Below are 24385 nucleotides of genomic sequence, written 5' to 3'. Positions count from 1 at the left end.
TAACTTTCTTTCGATAATATGGACAACCGGTCTACCGGCTTCATTATCTATATGGCTCTATTATACAAGAAACTTACTGCTTACAATCAATCGAGCATCGACAATTATACAACTTGAATTTCTTGTATATATTCATTTACTTTTATTGAAAATTCACTCGACGATCGATAAATGGAAGAAGCTGTAGATCGATACGCTTGCTCCAATTTGTTTGTTTTCGTAATTGGGATAAGTCACCTGTTGTGCGAATAAATCGTTCGTTCTTTGTCGTGTTTGCCTGACGCTAACAGAGGCTGAAAATCCATCAAAGTTCAAACTGAATCGCAATTGATAGAATTATTATAATAGCGTATCTCTTCCTTTCGCGGTATTTCGTTTGCGTTTTCTATATAAACGTATATAAACACTAGTGTACACCTGCGAAGGTTACATGTGCTCTCACTTAAAAGCCAATGAAACACTGTAGTAGCGTGGTGACACGCGTTGATATTCAAAAGTTTTTCAACAACGCTCGATTCTCGCGGTGAAAACCTACAAATAACAACAAATTGTTCGATAAACCGATTTGCGATCCGTTCCTGAAAACTTTTATCCATGCCTGGAAAATCGTCGATTCGATAACATTTCGCTTGTCACAGCAAATACGTCGGATGTTACAGAATGTTTTAAACGGTCGCTTGGAAAATTCGAAAGAGTCGAAACAAAAATGAAATGCGGACAAAGCTGACGGAATTCGTTTGTAAGCAGTATCTTCAAAAAATCGTCGATGCTTGTTACTTGGACGTGTATCCATTGTCCAGTCAGAAAATCAATGTTCAACTCTGCTTTACCATCCTCCGCGTCTCGCATTTTTCTCGTGTTTTTGAAAAACAATACGACGGACGAATATTTCGGCTTCGCGAAACTACGATTTCATGTTCGTCAAAGTACAGGGGTGAATGTATTACGCGAAAGTAAATGTTTTCGTTGTACGAATACATAATCTTAGCCGAATAATAATGATAATAATTCGAATAGCTTCTACGAAGCTCGATACGATTTAGTTAATTCCAATTCGGACGTCATAAAGAATGGCTACGCTATAAATCACATGGCATTTAAAGGCGAAGAGTTAAAGCAAACCCTCGTACCCGCGCGTGTTGCTACTGTACGGGTAACGTATAAACGCTACCTTCTCTTTCATAACGCTATAAAGTTGCTTTGAAAACATTTGTTACGGAGAAACAGGAAAGGCGGAAGACGGAATTTCATCAAATTGAAAGTTTTCACCTTCGATATCTGAAAAGGTACACGTGTATAAAGTATCACCTTCCGTGCTCTACCACTGCCATAACCGCCCTCGCTTTATCGCGATAAAAAGAAACTCAAACACACGTTTTCCGCGCTTTCAGCTTTACACCGGTGCTACCGCTGGCCTACTTTTCAACTGTTTCGCGAACGCGTTAAATGGTCACAGTTTACGGATGAGTTCGTTCGGTTTTCGCAATTTTCCGTTCATCTTCTCCACGATCCAACCGTCGAACAGAAAAAGAGGAACACAGAGGGATGAAAACGTTGTGCTAAATGACTGACGTTTCGAAAAGCTCCCACGGATTTCACAACTCCGACTCTTGTTTTCAATAACTTGGAGAACGTTGTACGTTCGCGAGCATCTAAACGGAAAAAGGCAGTTGGTGTGTATGCGCGGGATAAAGAGACGGACGAAGAGGGAGACAGGGAGAGGGTTGTAGAAGCTCCTGTCCATAGAGCTTGTTCATTCGCAGCGGCAGCTGTGCAAATCTGCCGCGCGTATCGCGGTCGCGCTAATGGACAAAAGGGTAATTTGTAATCGCTAATTACATCCAGTTAAATCTGACGTGTTCACCCCGAAAGCGGTGGTACGCGTGACGTTATCCCTCTCCCGAACACCGATTCGCAGCCACCCTCCGTTCCAGCCCTTTCACCCTGCCGCCGTCCGAGGTCGCTATGATTAGTACGAGCGATAAGTCGAGACGTCTGACGTATTCTCAGCGCTGTTATCTGGCTGCAATTAGTTGCGCAGAACGCCGCGCGTAATTAAGACAAAAACCTCTCGTGTAAGTGTCACGCTGTACGCGATATCGACGCGCGATGTTCTTCGTCCGAAGAGCCGTTGCCCGGCGGGGACCCTGGGGCGTGTCTTGGAAAAGCGTGCTCGTTACGCGACCCAAGATTTTATCGCGATAGAATGATACAAAACGCGTGGCCACGTTATTCTCCAACAGACCGCGCGAATTAGAGCGGCTGGCGAGATCCACGAGGAGTTCAGCGTCCGCGTTGGGTTCGCTGTTGTTCGACCAGTTGCTCGATTAGTTAGCATCGGGTCCTTTGGCGTGTCGGTGATCGACGTACGCAAACTATCGGAGTATAGCGTAATTAGTAGCTGTTAGTTGGAGGAATTTTGAGAAGTAAACATATGTTAGAGGCGATCGATAGAAATCAACATTGGTTCCTAGTCTTTAGTGTACTCTATCAGAGCAATTTCTTTTTGAAGACTGTGATTGCAACGTGACGGTTTCGTTATTTCGTAACAGATACACGTATACATACGTAATATATGTATATAGCGATAAAAATTAAGAACGACGAAGCCATTTGAACTTACTTGGTCGTTAATGCGTATAAAGTCATATTTATTAAACACACGATACGGGCAAATTACGTGTACAGTTTGCACGTCCTGTTTGAGAAAATTACATTTCACATACACCGATCTAATGCGATACGCAACTCTAATTAGATCGTAGATATTTAGTTAATGCAGATTAATAGCGCTGTATCGTTATGAAAATTACGAAGAATGGGCAAAATAAAGCAGGGGTGCTTAAAACGCGATACAACATGCGATATTCCTACCGCGTAAAAAAAAATTAATAAATTTAAGGAAGGAGAGGTAATCTATGATAAAAGAATCCTCTGTAAGAGATATCTTTAAGAGTGTATAGATCATATCGTTACTCGTAAAATTCATCTTATCGAGACAAGTCGTGTGATTGGCTTTATACGATCGCCTACGTTAGCAGAAACCTCTCGAGTCTCTTGCAAATTTGATCGTTCTGTTCATTAACTTCGGAACGAAAGCGTTCGATAAATCTTGGAAAACGATAAATTATTTGTAACGTGCGATTAAATTTCTATGTGAGAAAACAGTGACAGTCGGATAAAATCTCGATGACACTGCGGCACCGCATTTATGGTAATTTCACGCAACAGAATTAACGATCGTTGCCGTTGTTTGCCGGCAGTGACAAGAGCGATGCAAGTTCATACAACCTCGTGCACGCTTATTATTTTTACTCTGATTAATTGCTCATCTGATATCCATAATAATTTACCGGAAGCATTCAACCATATATGATTTTACATTAATACAACCAACAACGAGGATCAAACACGTGCCACGATAAGCCACAATAACAAAACATCTGTTAAGCTAATACATCTATGCTGCGATATATCTACGCACATAGCAAAACAATGTTATATAACAGGTTGTTTTGTAGCATATAACCTGCCATACGCTATCCATAGACGTTAACGAACATTACGTGTCTTCTTCTCGTTTTGTAGCAAGTTTTATTAACTTTGCCAAGACGCAAAGATCGACGATGGATCGACTAGGCGATAAAATATACTGATATAAATAAGATAGAAATAATATATTTCCACGTGCACGTTGGCACGATAAACATGATTCTTGAATCGAAATTCAAATCATCCCTGTACGTGACTTTGGATTAACACAAGATAATTTAACCAAACATACCGCGATAATATTGCCGGTTGCTTCCGTGACCGAAACAATACGCCATTAGCATCTCAACGCAATCGTAATTATATGCTCGTGAACTCACGCAACACCGAGTAACCGCACCGTTATCTCTGGCTAACCCTATTATAATTCGTATTAGGTCAGACTGCAAAGCCGCTTTTAGCGGAGGCTCTCATCCATGTTTTAGCAGGTGTCACATTTTTATTGGCTCGTTTCTCGCCCCGATAAATGCCCGTCTCCCCTATCGCTATTAAACGTCGCTATTATTATTATTATTATTGTCGTTGTGATCGATTAACACGTCGTTCACGCGATTAACGCGACAGCGATGTCGTTAACGCTACGTATAACTCGAGCAATGCGGCGTTCCTAATAATCACCACGGCGAACAACCTGTCGGCCAAAGTTTCCACGAATACGAAACGCTTTCGTTTCTTCCATACACACTGCATAATTTCTTTTGCCCCTTGTTCGTCGTCGAGTTTATAATTGTATCGACCTGGCGCAGCGTCCAAGTGCTGCTGTTTTCCTTCCCATTCGAATACAGTTGACCTCGAACGAAGAAAGCTGTCTTAAAGTAATCGAAACTTGTGTCCATTTTACGAGTTCGATCTCGTGCAACTTTCGATCGCATCAGAATACGAAAAGTCAGCCGTTCGAGGAGCTTCCTTCGAATTTGAGAGCCATTTCGTTTAGCGCTCTATTTATATGAATATAAATCCACAGCGTTATTTTCCATTTATCTTTTTTTTCTTTCTTTTTTTTTTTTTAACGAAAGAGGGAAGCTCTGTTTCTAAATTAACGAGTTGCTCTCGACTCGTAGCTGCTACTGCGCTGCTTTTTTAAAACTCGTAGCACCTAAAACAGTACTGAAATTAATTATTTCGAAATGTTCCCATCTCTTTTATGTCCTTTACTTAACACCTAAAAATGTTTACGAATATGATACATTTTACCGATATTATATTGCTTTATGTTATAATTGTAGTTACAAGTATGGTATTAATTTTAATCATGTTGAATCATGGAATACGGTCGACCGATTGCTGAACAGTAAATAATACACGAATGGAAGCAATTCGGTCCGTGTTAAATTGAAAATATCGAAAGGAAATTACACGTATTGCGATAAACGTGTGTTTGTATCGTTACGTACGTCACGTGTTTGGAAATAATACAAGTCACAAGCAGCGATACATTTTTCGTTAATTACATCTCGTTAGAAGGTATCGCGTCATTTGCGCGATATTTATTTACGCATGGAGTCCACGATAGATAGTAGGGATAGGCTAGATGTGGATGGCAGACCCACGATCCCGGTAGATCAATCGAATTTATGATATTATTTTTACAAAAATTACGATCGAATTTAACCGACACCAAGCAACAATCGAATAACGCTAGCGAGGCTCGTTAAATAAAAACCAAAAAGCGATGACATTTGCATATTACGTTTGATCAGAAACGATAAGAAAGAGGTCGAATACGGTGACTTAGGTTACTTAGTCTTGGCGATATTTTCATGAAATTACAACGTCGCCTAATCATACTCGGCATCTGCGAGCGTGCCGTCGATTTATTCAGCACACACGCCGCTAAAGATTTGCACACGAAACACGTGCGTGCTGCCAGCAAGTATGCAGAAATGCTCGAATAAATAATATCAGAGCACGTTCGAGGACCTCGATTTATTAAATGGCGGCTGAATCTCGTGATACGGCTGAAATGGGAAATGAGTAATGGAGTCGAGTGGCGGCGGTGACCTCGCAAGTAAGTTCGGTATTGCGAGCGTATAATCCTTTGCTAATGACGCGCCCGTTTTTAGCCTTAAATGCGGCTGACACGTCGCAATCGTACAGCACCGTTAAAAGCAAGCCCTCTCGTGTTTTCCGTGCATTTCATGTACAGATTAACATACGTACGTAGAACAGCGAGCCTAATTTCGCGGGACGTTCATCGCGGTTGAACCCAACCCGTCTAGCTTTCCGGACGAATCTTCTCTAAGATTCGTTTCTACCGCGCGTTATCGTCTCTGAGAATCTTCCAATCTTTCGAAATAGATTTCGAGTTCCGACAGGATTGGATGGATCCAAAAATATCCGTGATCTTCGTAATTATGTAGAGGCTGGCCTGTACAGTTGAAAAACGAACAACTCCGTACGAAGGAATACGTGTAAGGCACAACGTATAGAAGTTCTGATCTTGTAAACTTGAGCCGAAGCAAAGATAAGTTTGCTCGATTGCGTCGATCACAAATCGATCGATAGTTTGACCAAGTCACGGTAGAAAACTCGACGATAAGTTAAATTAAATTACGTTCGACGATAAGCCGTAGTCAGTGAACCTACTTAATAAAGAGTTTCTTGTTTATCGTTCGCAGACGCCACGCTGCCGTGTGACCGTATCGGCTACGCTGTTGCACCTGCTCGTCCTGGCTGTCACGTTCGCGCTCGGAACGGCTGCGATCTGTCCAAACGGCTGCATCTGCGACGACGACAACCTCGTGGTATCCTGTATAGGCGCGAATTTGGACGTCATACCGATCGCCCTGAACCCGAGTATCCAGCGGATAGTGTTGAAGGAAAATCGGATAAAGATAGTGGACGCGGCGGCGTTTCAATTCTACGGGGATCTGAAGAACGTCGATCTATCGAGCAATCACCTGTTTACCATTCCGAACGGGAGCTTCGACGCGCAAAAGCAACTGGTGGAGCTTCATCTCAGACACAACAAGATCTCAGCGTTGACGGAGAAGACGTTTCAAGGACTGAAATCTCTAACGGTACTGAATCTACGGGACAACTACTTGGAAAGTCTGAAGAACGGTCTGTTTGCCTCGTTATCAAAGTTGGAGGAACTAGACTTGGGAAAGAATCGCATATCGAAGGTAGAGCCAGGAGCTTTTCAAAAATTGGGTACGCTGAGAGTGTTGCATCTGGACGATAATCAGTTGAGAACGATCCCGTCGCCAGCACTCGCGCCGTTGAACGCCTTGGCTGAGTTGCATATAGGTTGGAACGCCTTCTCGTCGCTTCCGGATGACGCGTTCAAGGGATTGGAACAGTTGACCGTGCTGGACATTACCGGTGCTGGTTTAGACAACATCAGCGACGGCGCTTTTCGAGGCTTAAACGCTCTGCGTACGTTGGAACTGGACGGAAACAAGTTACGGGAAGTGCCGACGAAACAGTTGGCGGTTCTGCCTCGCCTCGAAGAACTCACCTTGGGTCAAAACTTCTTCACGACTCTGAGATCCGGAGCCTTTCAAGGCCTGTCCAAGTTGAAGAAGCTGGATATATCAGCGGCGAAATTGTTAACCACCGTCGAACGGGGAGCATTCTCGGACAACGCCAATCTAGAGACCCTGGTGTTGAACAGCAACAAACGGCTGACTACAATGGAGGACGGTTCTCTGGCCGGTTTACCCAACTTGAGGCATTTAATGCTACGTGACAACGCGTTCACCGGCTTCTCAGAGTCTTTGGTAGCCTGGAACGAACTGCGTCGACTGGATTTAAGCGAAAATCCCTTGGTCTGCGATTGTAGCTTGCTCTGGCTAGCCGAGGTTCTCGTCCCGAGAAACTCTAGTCCGGTATTATGCGCGGAACCTCCGGAATCAAAAGGGAAACCCATCAAGGGTATGACACCTGACGAACTAGGCTGCGCCTTCTCCGATCCCCGGAAACAAGCATTGTTAGCGACTTTATGCGTCGCTGGCTTTGCCTTGCTCACCGGCTTGGCCCTGATCCTCTACTACAGATGTCGTAGACACGTCAGGGACGCCTTGAAAGACTACAAATGGAAGAATCGCGGCATTTCCCGCAAGGAACACGAGTACCAAAAGACCTTCTCCGAGGACGAGTACATGGTCAGATCCGCGTCCACCCACCATCACCACCATCATCATCAACCTCAGTCGCAACAGATCCCTTCTCATCATCATCATCATCATCTTCAACAGCAACAGCTGCAACAGCAGCAGCAGCAGCAACAACAACAGCAACAGCAACAGCATTCGCAGATAGCGGCGGGCATTAAACCTATACCGGTAACGGAACTGTAGCTAGAACTTCGGGCGGCGAGCCCTGGAACCGGCGGTGTTTGGTTCTTGCCCCATGGCAGCACTACTCTCGCTGAAGGCTTCACCTACATCGACGGGGAGACGGCGCGTCAAATGCGCCGTCCGGGAACGCTGCCCAATTCCGGCACGTCCGGTCATCGTGCTGCCGCCGCTATAGAGGACGGCTCCACGCCATTGAGCGTCGCCGGCGATAATTGCTCGTCGACCGGCGCCAGGTTGCATTATTCCAATCACTCTTTACGCCGCACGCCGCAACCGCCCCATCTGCCACCTCGCGACACCGACAACCCCTCGGAAAGAACGCAGAACGACTCGAGGCTTCAAAACGGTATACCCGGCCACCATCGTGCGCCTCCGCCCCTTCCTTCCAGACACCAATCGTCCTGCAGCCAATCTTCCTACCCTACCCTGCCTATGAACGGCCACGCGACTCATCAGTTCCATCATTTCCCACGCGAGAAAGACAGATCGTCGGCTCGCGAGAGGAGTCGCGATCGGGACGTAGGCCTGCAATCCGTCCCTCATCGGTCCGACAAGCACCGAGATCTTCAGATGGAGATGGAGATGCGCGACGGGCTGGACATGGGCGAAATAGGCACTTATCGAGCGTAAAGATACGCAGCACGAAAATGGGAACAAGGTGAACTCGTTTCGGAGAAGGCCGGAGAAGAGCGCGAATAGGCCGAGCGAATTGAATCGAAGACTGAATTCGAACGTCGAATAGAGACTATGTCTAGCGGGTGAACGAGATTCAAATAGACCGCAGTTTACGCGTCTCCGTCCGATTTTCGCGCACGCACGTGATACGCTCGAAGAGGCAAAGATGCATCGAAGCGTTAGCCAGCGAACGATATCGATGCAATCGCGATGGAATTGGCCAACTCACGACTAAATCAAATCGAAGACTGATTACGACGGACATCGGTGAACAATATCGACAAGTAATTAACCGATACCGGTACATTCCAATCACCTGTCTGCCAGTCTTCTGGCTGGGATCGGCCAACACCAATTTCAATCAAATTACAACGTTTTGGTCGATGCAGTTTCTCTGCAGGTCGATTGTACCGCGTCGTTGTAACGGCTCAACGAGAAATCTCCAATTTTTGCTAAAAATAACAACCGAAAGGAACGTATGGGAAAAGATACGCGAGTTATTTTAACGGGAACTGAGGAAGAAGAGTATATCCGATGGAAATAAGAAGAGAAAGGAGGATTAGTCGCGCATGCGAATCAAACGATAGAGTGGATAATGAAAACGTGACGATGCCGAAGAAAATTGGTCGATAGGAGGAAAGGCCGACCGGCTATCGAGAATTATCAGAAGGTATCGATACGTTTCGCTAGACGCGGACGTTACGTCCGCGTCACGATAGTTCAGTGACTCTAAGAGCGCTCCAAGGACTTCTCGGTGAAAGAAAACCGACTGTACGAAGCAAGGTGGATCAGATGGGAACGCGCGCGTGTGAAACGTCCGTGAAGAACCGTGTCGAAAAGACCGACGGAAGAGCGAGTTCAGTGTACGTTACCGCAATGGTTTTACGCGCAACTGTACAACGGTCGTCTTCGTCTTGAACGGAAAGAAAATCGCGTGTTCGACGCATCGATGACTTTGAGGATCTTTCGCGAAGAATTCGTAAAGGCGAAAGCAGAAGAGAAGAAGGTGGTTGAAAGGAGTTGAAAGTTCCAGACGAACTTGCTGAGAACGACGTTCGACGAACGTGGCAATGTTCGAAGCGTAAAAGCACCTCGTTTGTAAACGTAATTGTGAAAAGTTCGTACAGCGAAACAACCGAATCGAGATCCGAAGAAACGAGACTCGTCGGTTACGTTCCCTTCTCGTCGCTGTCGTTGTCGCTGGCGAACGATCGGACGAAATCATTTCGGGAATCATACCGCGATCATAGTGAGAATCGCGGTGAATATTCAAGCGCCTTAGAAAGCGAATAACTTGAGAAGAAAGACGCCGAGTCGTATTCGGAATGCTCTACTAAGCGTTTCGATCGTTCGTTGTATCGTATATGCCCGGCTGTTATCATACGTTATACGTATGTATCATATATTTCGTATTTATTGGCGTGCTATTAGATAACTTTATATCTATCTTTGTATTTTCTGTATTATTTAAGGAAAGAACCGACTGCTTTTTCACATTTCCTTGAGATTTGTACATTTTTTCTCCCGGAAGAGTCGAGCCGATTAACCTTGTAAATTATTGTAAAGATATTTTTTAAATTTAGTCGTGTACAAAGAAAAAATGTACGAATTTGTAATAGAACGCCTATTTTCTGAGTACGATTCGTAATAAATGAACGCTCGCACGAAACTCCGCTGCATGTACTCGTGTACTTTGAGATGTAATAAAAAGTCGACCGCTTAATTATACCTAAACGGCGAAATATCACAACAGAGGACGGTCTCGAGTTCACAACCTACGTGATGAAATCAAAGGAACCCTCAAGATCGAAAGCAACTTGGACGAAGTTGACTACCGAGAATAATCGCTCGACTGGAATATTCTCCTTCGCGAATCTGGAACATAAATGTATAACGAACTTTCTTGGACCGGAAGGAACTTTCGTGAAACTGGAACTTGATCGTGAACTTAGGCTTCAACTATTCAGGACGACAACACTGTCTCACGCTCTTTCGGATCGCCATCCAATTGTACTTAAAACAAACGCTTGAAACAATTTTCTATTTAAGTCCGTGTGTCTTTGACTCGTACCACCGTTATTATTCCATTCTCTGCTTCTAAGGGAAAGTTTGAACTACAGAACAGAAGAAATTTCTACGCTAATTACCATGCGTTTCATTCGATAGACATCGTACATTTCGCTTATTCGTTTTAACCTCGCCCCGTTTAAACAACGAGTCGACGTTCCAGTTGACAGCCAAAGCTACACGTACGCGATCGAACGTTCGTCGAAAGATCCTTCGATTTTCTGGCATCGAACTATTAGAAGACCCTTTCATTCGTGGAGAATAAACTGCGTATCTGCGTAAGAGATGTACTTCTCGATCGACGTAGAATCGTAGCTATATATAGTATATTTTAATGGAGCGAATTTTATTTTCCAAACGAAGCGTGAATATGTAAACGCGTGACATAGTTCGGCGAACCGTACAAGTCGTAGGTCTTGGATCGTTAAAATTTAAGGATTAATCTGTAACGTCTCGTCGATGCGGATACGTATATCATTGCCAACGTCGAAATTCCTGCGATAAAGATTACCGTTCGAAGCTGCTGTATCGCTGATCAAAGAGTGTCTCGACAGTCTGTGAGCTTGCCTGGCTGCTAAATTTTTGCTTTCTAAACTCACTATTTCACTGCAACGACCACAAGAAAAAAAAAAAAAAAAAGAAGAGAAAGAAGGGAAAAGGCAAGGAAATACCTCGGTGTGTAAAGAATTTTACGATAAAGCTAGAAATTTCGGTTGTCGTGCAATGTTGTACCCGTCGTGAAAATCGATCGGCAAGACACGATACCTATACACGATTCTGGCCGCCCGGCCAGCTGTTAACCGACTAGAAGCAAAAACTTATCAACGTATTGAAACGTATTTTACGATTTACGTGTACTCGTACTTTAACCACGATCGTTTCACCGCCAACTCGATAGCGATCGAAGCTCGAGCAGACTTTTCCGTTGTTATTCAGAACCGTGTACACTTCGGAATAGCTGGCGGTCGTTTTTATCCCACTGGGACATAGGTGGACATTAAAGGTGTAGGGTATTCGGTATCTCGATGCAAAATTATTGGTTCCGTGTAGATACGGAATATCGTGAACGATGATAGACCGCGGTGAGACAGAGCCACAGGCAACGAAAAACGATCGTAAGCTAACGATATTCGAATAGCTCTCGATTTCTTTTCGGACACGTTCGTTCGTCCGCTGTTTTTCAGAATCAAACTCGCGTATAAAAGAATATCTGCCATATTATATCTTCAGATTGTAAATAACATTACCTATATCGTTTACAGCTCGTAAAGATTTCCTTTGGTCGTAACAGTTGTATATGCATTTTTCGCGCGGTCGGAATACAGTGTATCTTCGTCAAGTACAGAGTATCACTCGGATAACTAAGTTTACTGGTATTTCCTCGTCTAGAGTTTGTCGCTGCCTCGCCTCGCCGTTTGCTAATTACGCGACTGCAATTACGTGACTACAATACGATAAAAACAGCTTATCGGTATTCGATCGAACGTTGTCAGAGACGTCGTTCTAATTTCTAAAGTCAAACTTTCGACGAGAAAAACCACGATCCATAGCTCGGCTCGTTATCGAAAGTAACCGACGTTCCGTGACTGAGAGACGTCTTAAATTCGTCCCTCGATACCATCAAAATCCTGTTTCTCAAACAGCACGAACGATATCTCTCTTTCGATCGGCCAACCAACAACGTTAAGCATTCTCGTTGGTGACACGATACTCGAGACATTCTTTATCCAGTTCGAGTCTACACAAACTTTTTCCTATTCGGTATATAAAACGGAATAGAAATGCCAACTTTGAAATAATAATCGATAACTATATATATATAATGCTCTCTAAAGTAAACGAGCAAATTTTTAGTCGACGCTCCTATGCTAAAGTTAATAATTCGTGTCAACAATTTCAGTTGCTGGCGTTAAAAGACACACTTCGTCTCTCGCGAAAGTACAGAGAGGCAAATTTAATGATACGATAAGATACGTGCGATGAACGAATTTTACTTTATGAAACGCAAAGACGCTATACTGACATTTACAACCGATAGACGGGCTCGTTGAGAGTGAAATCACTCAAGATCTCGCTATAATAACATCGGTAGCGTGACAGAACATAGAAATCGTACAAAATATATATATTTAGCCGGTTTAGCTGGTCCAGTTGATTGCACGTCGTACGCGGTCTTGCGCACGTGCATCGCGCCGCAACTCGGCGGAGCTCGCTTGGAAAAGATGAGAAGCCCGCGCGACGAGATTATTTTTCCGGCCGAGTGTACCCTGTGGAATTCCACGGTCACCCCGGTCGAGAAAGGTGACTGCACCTTGAATCGGCTCTCGCGCGCGGATCCCAACCGCGGAGAAGCTAAATTCCAGTTCAGGCCTTTGAACGAGCTTCGATTCCGGAATAGGTTTCGAGCAGCCATTCGCCAGCTATTGTTTTCGAAGAAGAACGAGAAAGTCCTGTGCGTGTTTCCCAATCGCTCTCTTTCACGCGGGAAAACGCGCGTGCAAATTCCCTATTTAAGATTTTTTTACTTCAAACGGACATTTTCAAAGAACTTTACTTCTTCGGGCGTGTCGCTTTAAATTGACGATATTTAATAATTTCGTTTGCTCGAAGAATTAGGAATCGTCGAGCGATTATACAGCGATAGGCGCGCGGTACGATCAGTTGCGTCGATGCTGGTAAATGCAAAGAGCAATTCAAACAGTTCACCATTCAACGCTTCATTCAGAATCGAACAAACTTTGTCCGACGAAATATGTCAGTATAGTATCTGTGTTGGCAACAAGTAGCTTTTAAAAATTCAGTATCTATCCGGTACATGTCAGTCCGACCCATCCGTTTCGATCGCACTATCGTGTTTGGGAAACTTTTCATTCATAAACGTCAGTGAAAAACATTTATTAACTCGAAAATGGATTAACACGCGTGTACGTAGTATTTTACATTTTGTTTGTTGGGAACGTTAAATCGATGACGGTTAGAGGCTTCCCAATTCTATACACGAGAGAGAAAAAATTGTGCACCGATATGCGTACCTGATACGTTTGATGTTTCGTTTAATCCCGACCGGTATCCATTCGCTTTAACTTGCGACAAAATGGTAAAAATAATTAAGCAATCCAAAAAGTTGTCCCGTAGATTTCGTTAAACTAATTATCTAAAATTACAAACGTTTCGTTTCATACAACCGAGAACGATTGAATTAAACACATGGATTAAATTATCAGGCGATAATTCTATATTCTCGAATAGTCGAGATTAAGTGACGGATCTATTAAATTTTGTATTTCGTAAAACGAACATATATATCATATGCTTCGTTCTCTTGCGTGATCCTTTAAATTATATATTTAAATATGATACTAGAAATCGCGTGCCATTGCAATTTACCCCAACAATTTGAAACATACGTACGTAGATTACGAGTCTTTCGTTCTATTCTATATTTTTTTGCCTACTAATCTATTTATTCTAATTAAAACTTGTTATCTCGTACTAAATTGGTATTTTTATGTCGCAATGTATGTTTCTTTTAACGTAACCGTTTAAATCTCCAAAGTGATTAATAAAATGTCGACTATTTCTTCAAAAATATGTTCGATCGATGTCTCGAGAAGCGTTACGATCAATTGTTCGCTGTTATAGATCAGCAATTAAATACCAATTACGAACGGACGATAGAAATATAAAAGGAAAAGATATGCGTATATAAAACCTCGATGTAGCGTGTCAAGACGTGTTTTCAACAAGTGGTTGAGAGATCATCGAAAACGGAATGAGTAATCAAAGTTGCGGCATATTTTACGAAGCAACCTAATATCTGTAATAAAATATTCATAAGCATCTATTATGCGGACACGCGTACTTTAAGAAACTCCTTTTTTTTTTTTTTTTTTTGTAGAAACGTTCGTATTTCAATTTTCGTACTTAATCTGGAATCCGTGCCAATCGAGTACAGATCGCCTTTACACGTGCACACGTGCACACACAAAAGTAGACATAAAATTTATCTCGAGGCAAAAGCCTTTGATATTTAAGATTTTACAAAATGTTCATATCCTAGCAGGAAGCAACGAGGAAGATAAATAAAGTTTACGTGAAAAGGCTGCAAGTTACATCGTTTCGCTCCGTTCGCTTTCAATTTTGTATCGTCACATGTACTGCCACTTAACCGAAATATCCGACACCCTCTGTGTTCATAAGAATCATCGTTTCGCGGCATTTTAGAAATGATTTTAACGCGAAATCGAATCGCCATTGTCACTCGAACGTAAACGGAATCTCGAGTGTCGACTGTTTCTCGTTATTCATTGTCGATTCTCGTCTGAGAAATCAAGAGACTAAATACGAAAAACAGGAAATCGAAGGTGATTCGCGTTCGAACTGTCAAACGGATCGTCATACGCGTTAGATCCATATAAAAGCGATCGGCCCGTGAGTAACGATGCATCTAGTTCCGTAAGTTGGACGCTTTCCAAAATACTCGCACAAATCTTATCGCGCGTAGCTTTTCAGTGGCTGAAGTTCGCTAACACCGGTAAAAGAGTATCGTATCGAGAAATCGACATGAACGCGTTCACTGTTGATCAATTTCCATTGTCGATGCCACTGTTCGCCAAATTATAATCTTACGTCATAAAATTATATCTTCCTTTCGTGCAAAATTTTGCATACGCATTGTGAAGAACTCTATGCCGATTTGAATCCGAGACATGATCTGTGAGCGTGTTGACCCGTTATTTTTTTTTACCTGATTCGTAATCATTTTCCCTTTATACCTAATATCGGATATGTATGTCTACATCACGTTGGCAGAATAATATTTATCTCGAACGTTCTTCTCTATACGTTGAGCGCATTATTGTCAAACGTTTATCAACGTACTGAAATTCGTTTGAGCGCGATATGTCGTGCGAAACGTATAGAATCGCGAACGTGAATCTTATCGATCGTCTCCGTTATCGAAAATGTAGTAAAAATTCGCTGATAAATTCGTGAAATTTCTTCGCAGAGATCGCGTAACAGGCGTGGAAGAAATGACGAAACGTGTTCGCAAAACGTCCCTAACGCCCCTGTTCTGTATGAGGGAGAAACTGCTGATATCCTATCCAATGTATTCCGACGAGATGGTCGGGATCGAATTCAAGTAACTCAAAAATTAATGTAGTGGTAAGTCAGCATTAAGTATATCAGATCTTATTTTTTAAGCAGCGCAAGAGTTTGCGGGCGCAAAGGTGTGACGCCGTGAGAGCGAGAATGTAAGAAAACACAGGGAACCGATGTCTGAATTTCATTCCTCGACATTGTTCACCCGTGTTTTCCACGATCGAATCTGCGAATGCATTGAAAGAACCCTAAGTAGAATGTCCGATTGTAATTAAATATATTGTAAATGTCGGGTCAAATGTCGTAGATAGACGGGGAAATATGTAGAAAAACAGAGTATTACTCTATCATGATAAAAAAAAAAGACAAAAAAATGGGCGAAGAAAATTGTATATTTTAGGATATGGCTGTCGTGTTAAGCAGAAAGAAGAAATAATTACGTAAACGAATTGTGTCGTATCGTATCGTGTTGCTAGTCAATCGACACGTGTTGAAAAATAAAGACGAAGGAACGACGATTCGGCGAGAGTGGTGTAAAGAGCAAGATCGAGTAAGTTAATCATCTCACAAATATTAAATTATTGTACAAAATTTAATGCCGATAGTATGTAAGGCCTATCGTTTTACTTGTACGAGATCCATTTATGTTTATAACGTACGACCTATACTACGATACTATCGCGCTAAGTTGAATGGCGCGTAAACTCGTATCTATGCACACGATTTATTCACGTTCCTTTCGCGTACGAGAGACAAGCTGGAGTTCCGACTGGTTCCCAAGTTTCTTCAACTATCGTACGCATTATGATTCCGATTCAACAAACGCAGATTATATAATATTTGAAACAGAATATACCTTCAACTATGATTTGATGATAATTTATCCATATTTTATATCTAACATGTCGTTGAAACAGCGAACGGCTAAAGTTGACTTTGGTAGCTTTTAAAAAATCGTGAGACAGGATTATATCAATGTATTTTATACCGACCATTTTTTCCAAAATCACGATCAATGACAATATTCCTACCAAATACCAAATTCTTTTTCCTTTCTTCTCTCTCTCTTTTCTTCTTTTTTTTTTTTTTAATACGTAAATAGATAAATTTTGACTATATTTAGCAAGATTTCTTCAAGTATAATCTTCGTATAAACATTCGTAGATACTTTTTATACACGAAAATGGTATTATCATTGAAACCGCAATCGATAGAATTAAAGAAAGATATAACAGACTGGAACAAGTAAGAACTCTCGCTCGTTTATCTATGCAGTAGCGGCTGACTTCGATGTCCATCCCAATTCTTCGACCACGTGCACTCTGAATCGTTTCCAATTTCAAACAGAAAAGACTAAAGGACTCGCGAGGCTTCACGAAACTGTCAACATGGGAAGGAAGGAGCGAGGAAACGCGTTAGAGGAGCAGCCGGCAAACGAAATCTAACATGCACGCGGACACACTGTACATTCGTGTAAAGCATAGCGGAGCCTTATTGAGAAAGCAATATGCATCCTTTAAAAAAAAAAAAAAACTGCTTAAAGTATTTTCAAGCTGCTAATTCTACTCGAATAATTAATTCCTATGCTAAGTAATATCGAGGCAGTCTGGATTCTCGAAAAATGGAGATCGTCTTCTGCGGCTTCGTCATCGCGAAACTCACTGAAGAAGATCACCTTTTTGGAGGACCACTGATGTAACCCACGGATAGCGCTTCAAACTTTACACGTACATTCTCTTCTTCACAACTAACTGGTCGTTTCGATCGTTCACACTGCCACCTAATTTTTTCACTATCCGTGTATTTACTTTTACAAAAAATTACCAAATTTAATATTTCTTTTCGAACGTACCAAACGAAAATTATATCGTATCGCGCAATATAATATTTGCATACATATACATATTTTTCGCTACCGTGGGCGCCAGTCAGAGCCCTCTCCACCCCGTATGTAAATACACTACCGAAAATAGTACGTATAAAAATTATTCATCGCCTATACGATACAATTTTCTCCTACTTATTGAATCTTTATTAAAGTATATAATAAAAACGTGAGTGCAGCCCCGGTTCCACCAGCTTCCTCTTCGCCGCTTTTGCCGCGGCTCAACACCGTCGAACATGTAAATATGTGTCGTGAAAAGACAAAATAGAGAGGAGGCCGAGGGAAACACGGCGGTGCTCGAGAAAAATAGTAGCGGCGCTCCGTATTTTGGCGTAAAAATTAAGCGAACGTGTAAACTCGTAAAACCAAACGGGGAGAAAGTGGTTTTAGCGAGTCCCTGGGCCATAACATAGGTCACTAAATATAATAATATTATAGGGATATCTCAGCGTTATTTTGTACATAAACAACTTTATCAACGGATATTAAGAAGTCATCAATAAATCTACATATAAAAAGACAATCCGTATAATTCTCTTTTCGACATCTGTTCCCCTATTTCATATATTTTCTCAAAAATATACTCGCTCCATACATCGGATTAATAAAACCAGATCGTTAAAGTGTTAGATTGATTCGTTTTAAACCTATTAAATTTATTAACAAACATATATTGTAGAAAAATTGGTATATAGTTTGTGATGTGTCTCGTGTGTGAGAATATGTTAATCGTATTATACGAATAATACAATATTTATTTAAGTATTCAAGGCGTAACGTAGGCATTGGGCATAGTTATGGAATATAGATCAGTGAACATAAGATGTAATACAGACGTAATATATTTATTTCATCAAAGATTTAAGTAACAATACACATAAATAAGACAATACAATACTTTTATTTTTATATACAAAAGCTATGTTTATCTGCACTGCGGTTTTGGCATAAATATATATATATATATATATTTCTTTTCACGTACGTGGATTTAAATTAAACTTTAAATCATCGATATCTTATTTATAAACAACTAAACACAGAGCAAAACACGAAACATTCGGAATGTCTTTCTTTTATAAATTAACGTATATATTATTAAAAAATTATTTTTGACAATCTAAAAAGAGGATACATATGATTTTATGATACATGAGAGAGTGTAATTGAGTTTACGAAAATCTAAAAAATAATACACATAAATATTTGTTACTATGTATTGCTTATATGACGTATTATTTGTTTTTCTTTTTGTAAAAATAAATTTGACATTCTACATTACGAATCGCATTGCAGTTTACTTAATTTGAACACAAGACTATTTCTTTCGTCCTGTCTCTTTTTTTTTAAATAAAATCTTTGGTGATGTTAATTAACAAATTGTATATAACACATTGTACAAAGTAACTATTTCACATCACACGATAGTCATAAGCTTTTTCACGTGAATAAATTAGTTTCTTTTGACCATAGCAAAGCTGAGGCCGAGAATACTTGCAATACCGATAATAACCCCTCCTGCAATGGCCATACCGTACAGACCTTCTGTAAAAAAAAAAAGGAATCCTTGTAATAATTAAAAAATTAACATTTTTGTCCTTTTTGCTTCATTCATATTACAAAATGCCATAAAGAAAAGTATATGCTTGCGATTAGAATCAAAGTATATGAAACAAACACAAGTTGAATACTGTAAAGGTATTGAAAAAATTTCATATATAATACTACTTTTATCAAATATGTAAAATATAGAAAGAGTAGAAAACACGGTTTTCTTTCTAGTATTAACACGAAGAGCTAATATAATTATATCGATAAGGAAAGGTCAACAGTGTAAAATGAATGCTCCTAATAAAATTGTATCAAGACCCATGTGATAAATACCGCCATCATTTTAGATGTACGCAAGTCCATTCTTTATTCGTTTCATTAAAATAATTCAGATCAAAGATATGCAAAATCCAATTTCTGTATCATTCAATACATACGTGTGTACATGTATACACAGGTACAGAGCATTTGTACTTTCCTAGTATAGAAAACATAACGAAATTATCATGTTCGTAATGTGCAGACTTCTTGATTCATTCGTGGTATAACATCTAAGTTATTTAGAGGTATAAGATATTAAACGAAATTAATATCAGTTAACTTTGACTAGAGGGAATGTAATAACTATTAACCCATGAAAGTATTACTATTGTAAGAAATAAAGATAAAATGATCGATTTATACTACATGCTGACTGTAAAAGCATCAAACTGGAACGAATAACAAACTTTATCTGTCTAAAGCAATAGTAATTTATAGAAAGGAAACCTTTTTCCATCTTTTTCTTGATCAACGTTTCCAGATGTTGTACTTGTTGATTTCCAGGTTCGACCTGAAGAAACGATCTGACATATGCTAAAGCTTTCGTATATTCCTATAAAGAAAATAAGTAAATACTAATTAAACGGTGCTGTTTATTTTGAAAAATTTCAGCAGGCTCGTAAAAGTCCATACCTTTATTCTAGCATTTCCAATAGCTAAATAATAGAGGCAATCTCGTTTCTCGCTGTCGTTATGATTGCAATATAAATCTTCCAATAACATTATTCCCTTTCTGATGTCTGCAGGATATTTGCTTCTAACAAGACACCAAGCGTATTCAAATTGTGCTTTTTGTGTTATAACTGATGAACGTAATTGTTCATTATATATACGTTCAAATTTCTGAAACAAACAGACAAATCATTTTTTAATCTCTCGGTTTGAGATGCAATACTTTTGTGTATCTCTGAAGTACAAGAAAACAATGAATAATATTGTCATTTTATTTCGATTAGAGCTTAATATATAATCTCATTACAAGCTTCGTACAAAAGCTATTATGTATTAAATATGACTACAAAATCTCTTAGAAAGCCTACCATAACTTTATATCAAAAGAAAAATGAATAGAAATCACATAACCTTTATTACTGTACAGACACATTCAGTGTTATTTTACAGTATAAGCAACTAAAAACTTTATTTCCAAATTTAATAATCAAATATTTAAAAATATTTCATACTACATACTTTAATTATATGCTATTATATTACTTATTATATATTTAAGATATGTGATTGAAACATTAAGGAGTCGACAAGTAAGAATGGTTTTCGTGTATCCTTTATCAAGAGAATGTACCTTTAAATCGTCAGACGAAACAACCTCTTCAAGAACGTCCTCCATCTTCTAATACAAATCCGCAAGGAAACTACGAAAAACAATTTATCCTGCTCTAAATTCTACCTTAAAAGCAAAGAACTCATTACAAAACTACCAACTTCGGTCCGGCAATTGAGCTGTCAAAGCCAAAGAAACAAGCAAGTGCACATATGCGCTTCCACTTACAGTCGCTACTTATTGGTAAGAATAGCAAGGCGCCATTATATGTATAGTTTAAACGACCATAAAGATGTACATGTATATTGAACTTTGTTCTTTTAACAAAACATTTTGATTTTAAGATGTTGGCAGTGCCAAACTAAACCAAACGTCTCTAGATTAAAAAATACGACTTTTCGCTTAATAACACAATAGGTATATGTTTAATCTTAAAATAAAGGAAAGAAAAAGTTCGTTTAATCATGCGCTGTGGTGATAACTCAAAGATATTAACAATTGATTTAAAAGTAAAGAAATTAATCTATTTTTCATAAGTTATATGTAAAAAGTGTTTCATATAAAGAATAAAAGATGATATAAAAAGAAATATACGCTGCTGCTGCAGATAAAATCCTAATGTGTATTTTGTGTTAAAATTAATATAAATAAGAAAATGGGAGACTGAGCGAAAGAAGATACAAATAACACAAGCTATCCTGTTTTCTAAACATTTATTATGAAGCCAAATAGTCGTAATTCGTTAATAATATGTATTTTTTCGTGTTAGTTATTACCAAACATTTCGTTTAATCGTTTTGTCAATGAATACAATGGCAAGCCCATTACTGTATAAAAATCACCGTCTATTTTTTCTATTAAACAACCGCCAAGTCCTTGTACGCCGTAACCTCCAGCTTTATCTCTGCAAAGAAAGAGACAATTAGCAATATTTTCACATTATTAAGATTATAACATTTACAAAACGATGAAATATTTTACTCACAGTGGTTCCCCTGATTTTATATATGCCCATATCTGTTTTTCTGATATGTCACCAAATTTTACTTTTGTAGATTCATAAAAATTTACTTCTTTCTTTGGCGTTTTTAAACATACTCCGGTATAAACTATGTGTTCCCTATTTGCCAAACTAAAATCATATTTTTTTCTTAAATTAAGTTGACGTTAAACTTGACTTATGTGTAAAGTAATATATAGTTATATCTTACCTTGATAACATTTCAAATGCATGTAAGTTATTCTTTGGTTTACCATAAATGACATCACCCATTGTAACCAAAGTATCTGCACCAATTATTAAGGAAGGTGGCTTAACATCTTCCTTTAATCTGTCATATACTTCTTGCACTTTATATTTTGCCAAGTCTTGCACATAGTCACCAGAATTTTTATACGCCGATCTATCTAAATTTTCATCATACGTAGATGGTACTACTTCTATATTTATACCCTAACATACAAAATAGATATATCCATGTACTACAGTACTAGTATAGTTATATTAGTACAGTTATAGTACTGTCGCAAATTAGTAATATTATTTTAATTAATCTAATATATTAAGGCTTATGACAAATTAAACTTATGTAAAGTTTGCTTTTTTAAATAGGTTATTATGTTATTTACTAAGGTTACAATAATACATAAATATTTCCTTATATTATAGTAACTGTGTTTATGAATGTTATAAAGAAGTTACCAATTGCTTCATTATTTCATATCGTCTAGGAGATCCGCTGGCTAATACAACTCTACCTGCTGCCAAGACTTGCACTGCTTGTTCAAACATTATTTTCTCTTTTCAGATTGCATTAATGAACTGGCTTTAGGAATAAAGTTTTGCAAAAGTTCAATATTATAGTTTCCTATGCAATCTTTCTATCGATGTCTTTTTATCATTTTTAAGAATACAAATTAATTTATTATTCAATCAACATGGTTATATAACCACTCATGAGGTACAGAATACAGAATGCATAATAGACCTATCATTGTATGGGTCAACCGACGAGGTACTGACTCACAGATTACAGACGTACAGAACTGTCCTTACAATTAGTCAATGCTGTCACATTATTGTTACATGATAAGATAAATGCAATGTTTCCAGATGTCGCTAGTTACGAAGTTTTCTGCTAACGAGTTTAATACTCCATAGAAAACTATTTGGCATTTTGAGTTGAAAGGAACATTTCATTTTTCACTGCAACAAATCAGATTTAATTTTCGATTTCAAGATCTTTATTTCTTTATCTATCTTAATATGATTATAGAGATTACGTTTTTTACTTATCTAAGTTTGGTTTCATTTATAGCATTCATAGAAAAATAAAAATAATTTGTTTGTTACGTAGGTAGACTATGTTTATGAAAAATTATATTTCAATTGGAAATTTGAAATTTAATCAGTAATAATTGGAGGCACATATGTTTAATTAAACACATATCTACATAAATAAATAAAAGTACACGAAATGTTGAACTTCTAGGAGATATCGCCGGTTGCATCGAAACAATTTCAGAAATACAAACGAGGTGGCATATAACAAGACATCGTGTAACCGTTTTGTCAGGTCGATCAAATTAAAATCGACTAAAAGTGCGTAAAAACGACGGGCATGGCAACACGCACTCGTGATATTCATTAACGGCTGTTACGAGAAAGCGAAGTGGAGGATAAGCGGACGGTTCATATCGTTCGAGCTTAGTCTTACACCTTAGTATACCTTTTTATTACTTGCTATCATAAAACGTATTTTCAGTGTTACATGTTTAATTTGTAAGTCAAATATTTTAATATTAATGGAATTACGGAATGGAATTAATTAATGGAATGACGTTTTAATGGAATCATCCAAAAGTTGGGATGGTAATCGAACGTGGATGACAAAAGAGAAAACGATTAAAAGCGTAAAGGATAAGTAAAAGGGGAATAGGGTGAATATATAGCGCAGCTTAAAAATATTAGAGCGGGAAGGAGAGAACTATTTTCTAGACACAGAAGATTCTAATACATCGTAATCGGTAAATTACGTAAATGCCGCATGCCATGAACGAACCTAAAGGTCAGTCAGTCCGAGGTCTTACATAATCGCAAGGCGAAAGGTTGACCCATCTTTACGCCGTAGCCTTCCAACTGAACAAAGATTTCGTGGCATTTTTTCGCCATACCTCGCATTGTTTCGACGGTGCAACGATCTTAACAGTTACATTAATTAATTCAAAACGATTTCTTGAATGGCGGGGGGGCGGGGGGAGGGGGGAGGGGGGGGGGAGTTTGTCACGATTCTTTTAATTAGCCTTACTTCTAACAGCATCTGTGATTCTTATCTGTTGTGTTATTTTATTTCATTATGATTTTTATTGTACAACAGACATTTCATAGTGATATTTGATTGACCGTACTCGAGATAATATCATAAAATTGAGTTCATTGTGAATAAATTACTCGTGTACTTAATTCTGTCTAGAATCATATTGCCGTTGAATTTGAAGACATTAAGAAATTATATAGTTTCAGTTATATAGTTATATCTAATTTACGGAAAAGATTCGAACCGATTAAAATATGTACTTTCTTTGCATAAAGACTACTATAATTTCAAAGAAATTGAAATCTCCGGAAACGTATTGATTGCAGCTGAA

The 24385-nt window shown here is 39.2% G+C and overlaps 4 protein-coding genes across 10 annotated transcripts in view; 2 read left to right on the top strand and 2 right to left on the bottom strand.

Annotated features, from left to right (window-relative positions):
* Positions 1 to 7853, top strand: part of LOC122577758 (leucine-rich repeat-containing protein 4C-like) — a 265892-nt gene extending 258039 nt beyond the window's left edge. For all 6 annotated transcript variants that reach the window (XM_043749302.1, XM_043749306.1, XM_043749303.1 and 3 more), the window contains one exon: positions 6171 to 7853. In XM_043749302.1, coding sequence (XP_043605237.1) covers positions 6171 to 7853 — 1683 coding nt within the window. The remainder of the gene's footprint in view (positions 1 to 6170) is intronic.
* Positions 7854 to 7964: 111 nt separating this feature from the next.
* LOC122577760 lies at positions 7965 to 18106 on the top strand. The gene has a single exon (XM_043749309.1). It carries the CDS (start codon positions 7965 to 7967, stop codon positions 8481 to 8483), a length of 519 nt encoding a protein of 172 aa, XP_043605244.1. The 3' UTR covers positions 8484 to 18106.
* Positions 18107 to 18409: 303 nt separating this feature from the next.
* On the bottom strand, positions 18410 to 21012 carry LOC122577761 (mitochondrial fission 1 protein). 2 transcript variants are annotated; one of them, XM_043749311.1, is made up of 5 exons: positions 20899 to 21012; positions 20759 to 20828; positions 20089 to 20298; positions 19903 to 20008; positions 18410 to 19128 (listed from the first exon to the last, which is right to left on the bottom strand). In XM_043749311.1, exons 2-5 carry the CDS (start codon positions 20801 to 20803, stop codon positions 19037 to 19039), a joined length of 453 nt encoding a protein of 150 aa, XP_043605246.1. In that variant the 5' UTR covers positions 20804 to 20828; positions 20899 to 21012; the 3' UTR covers positions 18410 to 19036. The 2 variants fall into 2 exon arrangements, with proteins under 2 accessions (XP_043605246.1, XP_043605245.1); XM_043749310.1 differs by having other exon boundaries at positions 20759 to 20988.
* A 421-nt stretch (positions 21013 to 21433) lies between these two features.
* Positions 21434 to 22735, bottom strand: LOC122577759 (probable bifunctional dTTP/UTP pyrophosphatase/methyltransferase protein). Its single transcript, XM_043749308.1, has 4 exons — positions 22440 to 22735; positions 21949 to 22190; positions 21723 to 21869; positions 21434 to 21641 (listed from the first exon to the last, which is right to left on the bottom strand). Exons 1-4 carry the CDS (start codon positions 22527 to 22529, stop codon positions 21503 to 21505), a joined length of 618 nt encoding a protein of 205 aa, XP_043605243.1. The 5' UTR covers positions 22530 to 22735; the 3' UTR covers positions 21434 to 21502.
* Between the last annotated feature and the right edge of the window lie 1650 nt (positions 22736 to 24385).

This window comes from Bombus pyrosoma, linkage group LG2 (assembly GCF_014825855.1).
Source record: "Bombus pyrosoma isolate SC7728 linkage group LG2, ASM1482585v1, whole genome shotgun sequence".
Taxonomy (NCBI): domain Eukaryota; kingdom Metazoa; phylum Arthropoda; class Insecta; order Hymenoptera; family Apidae; genus Bombus; species Bombus pyrosoma.
This window is presented reverse-complemented; position numbering and strand designations above follow the sequence as displayed.

Coding starts and splice junctions, on each gene's coding strand:
- LOC122577759 (XM_043749308.1), bottom strand. CDS start 22,529: ATGTTTGAACAAGCAGTGCAAGTCTTGGCAGCAGGTAGAGTTGTATTA. Junction 22,191..22,439: donor ATGAAATAATGAAGCAATTG/GTAACTTCTTTA, acceptor TTTGTATGTTAG/GGTATAAATATAGAAGTAGT. Junction 21,642..21,722: donor ATAAAATCAGGGGAACCACT/GTGAGTAAAATA, acceptor CTTTCTTTGCAG/AGATAAAGCTGGAGGTTACG.
- LOC122577761 (XM_043749311.1), bottom strand. CDS start 20,803: ATGGAGGACGTTCTTGAAGAGGTTGTTTCGTCTGACGATTTAAAG. Junction 20,299..20,758: donor TTTCGTCTGACGATTTAAAG/GTACATTCTCTT, acceptor TGTTTGTTTCAG/AAATTTGAACGTATATATAA. Junction 20,009..20,088: donor TTGGAAATGCTAGAATAAAG/GTATGGACTTTT, acceptor TTTTCTTTATAG/GAATATACGAAAGCTTTAGC.
- LOC122577760 (XM_043749309.1), top strand. CDS start 7,965: ATGCGCCGTCCGGGAACGCTGCCCAATTCCGGCACGTCCGGTCATCGT.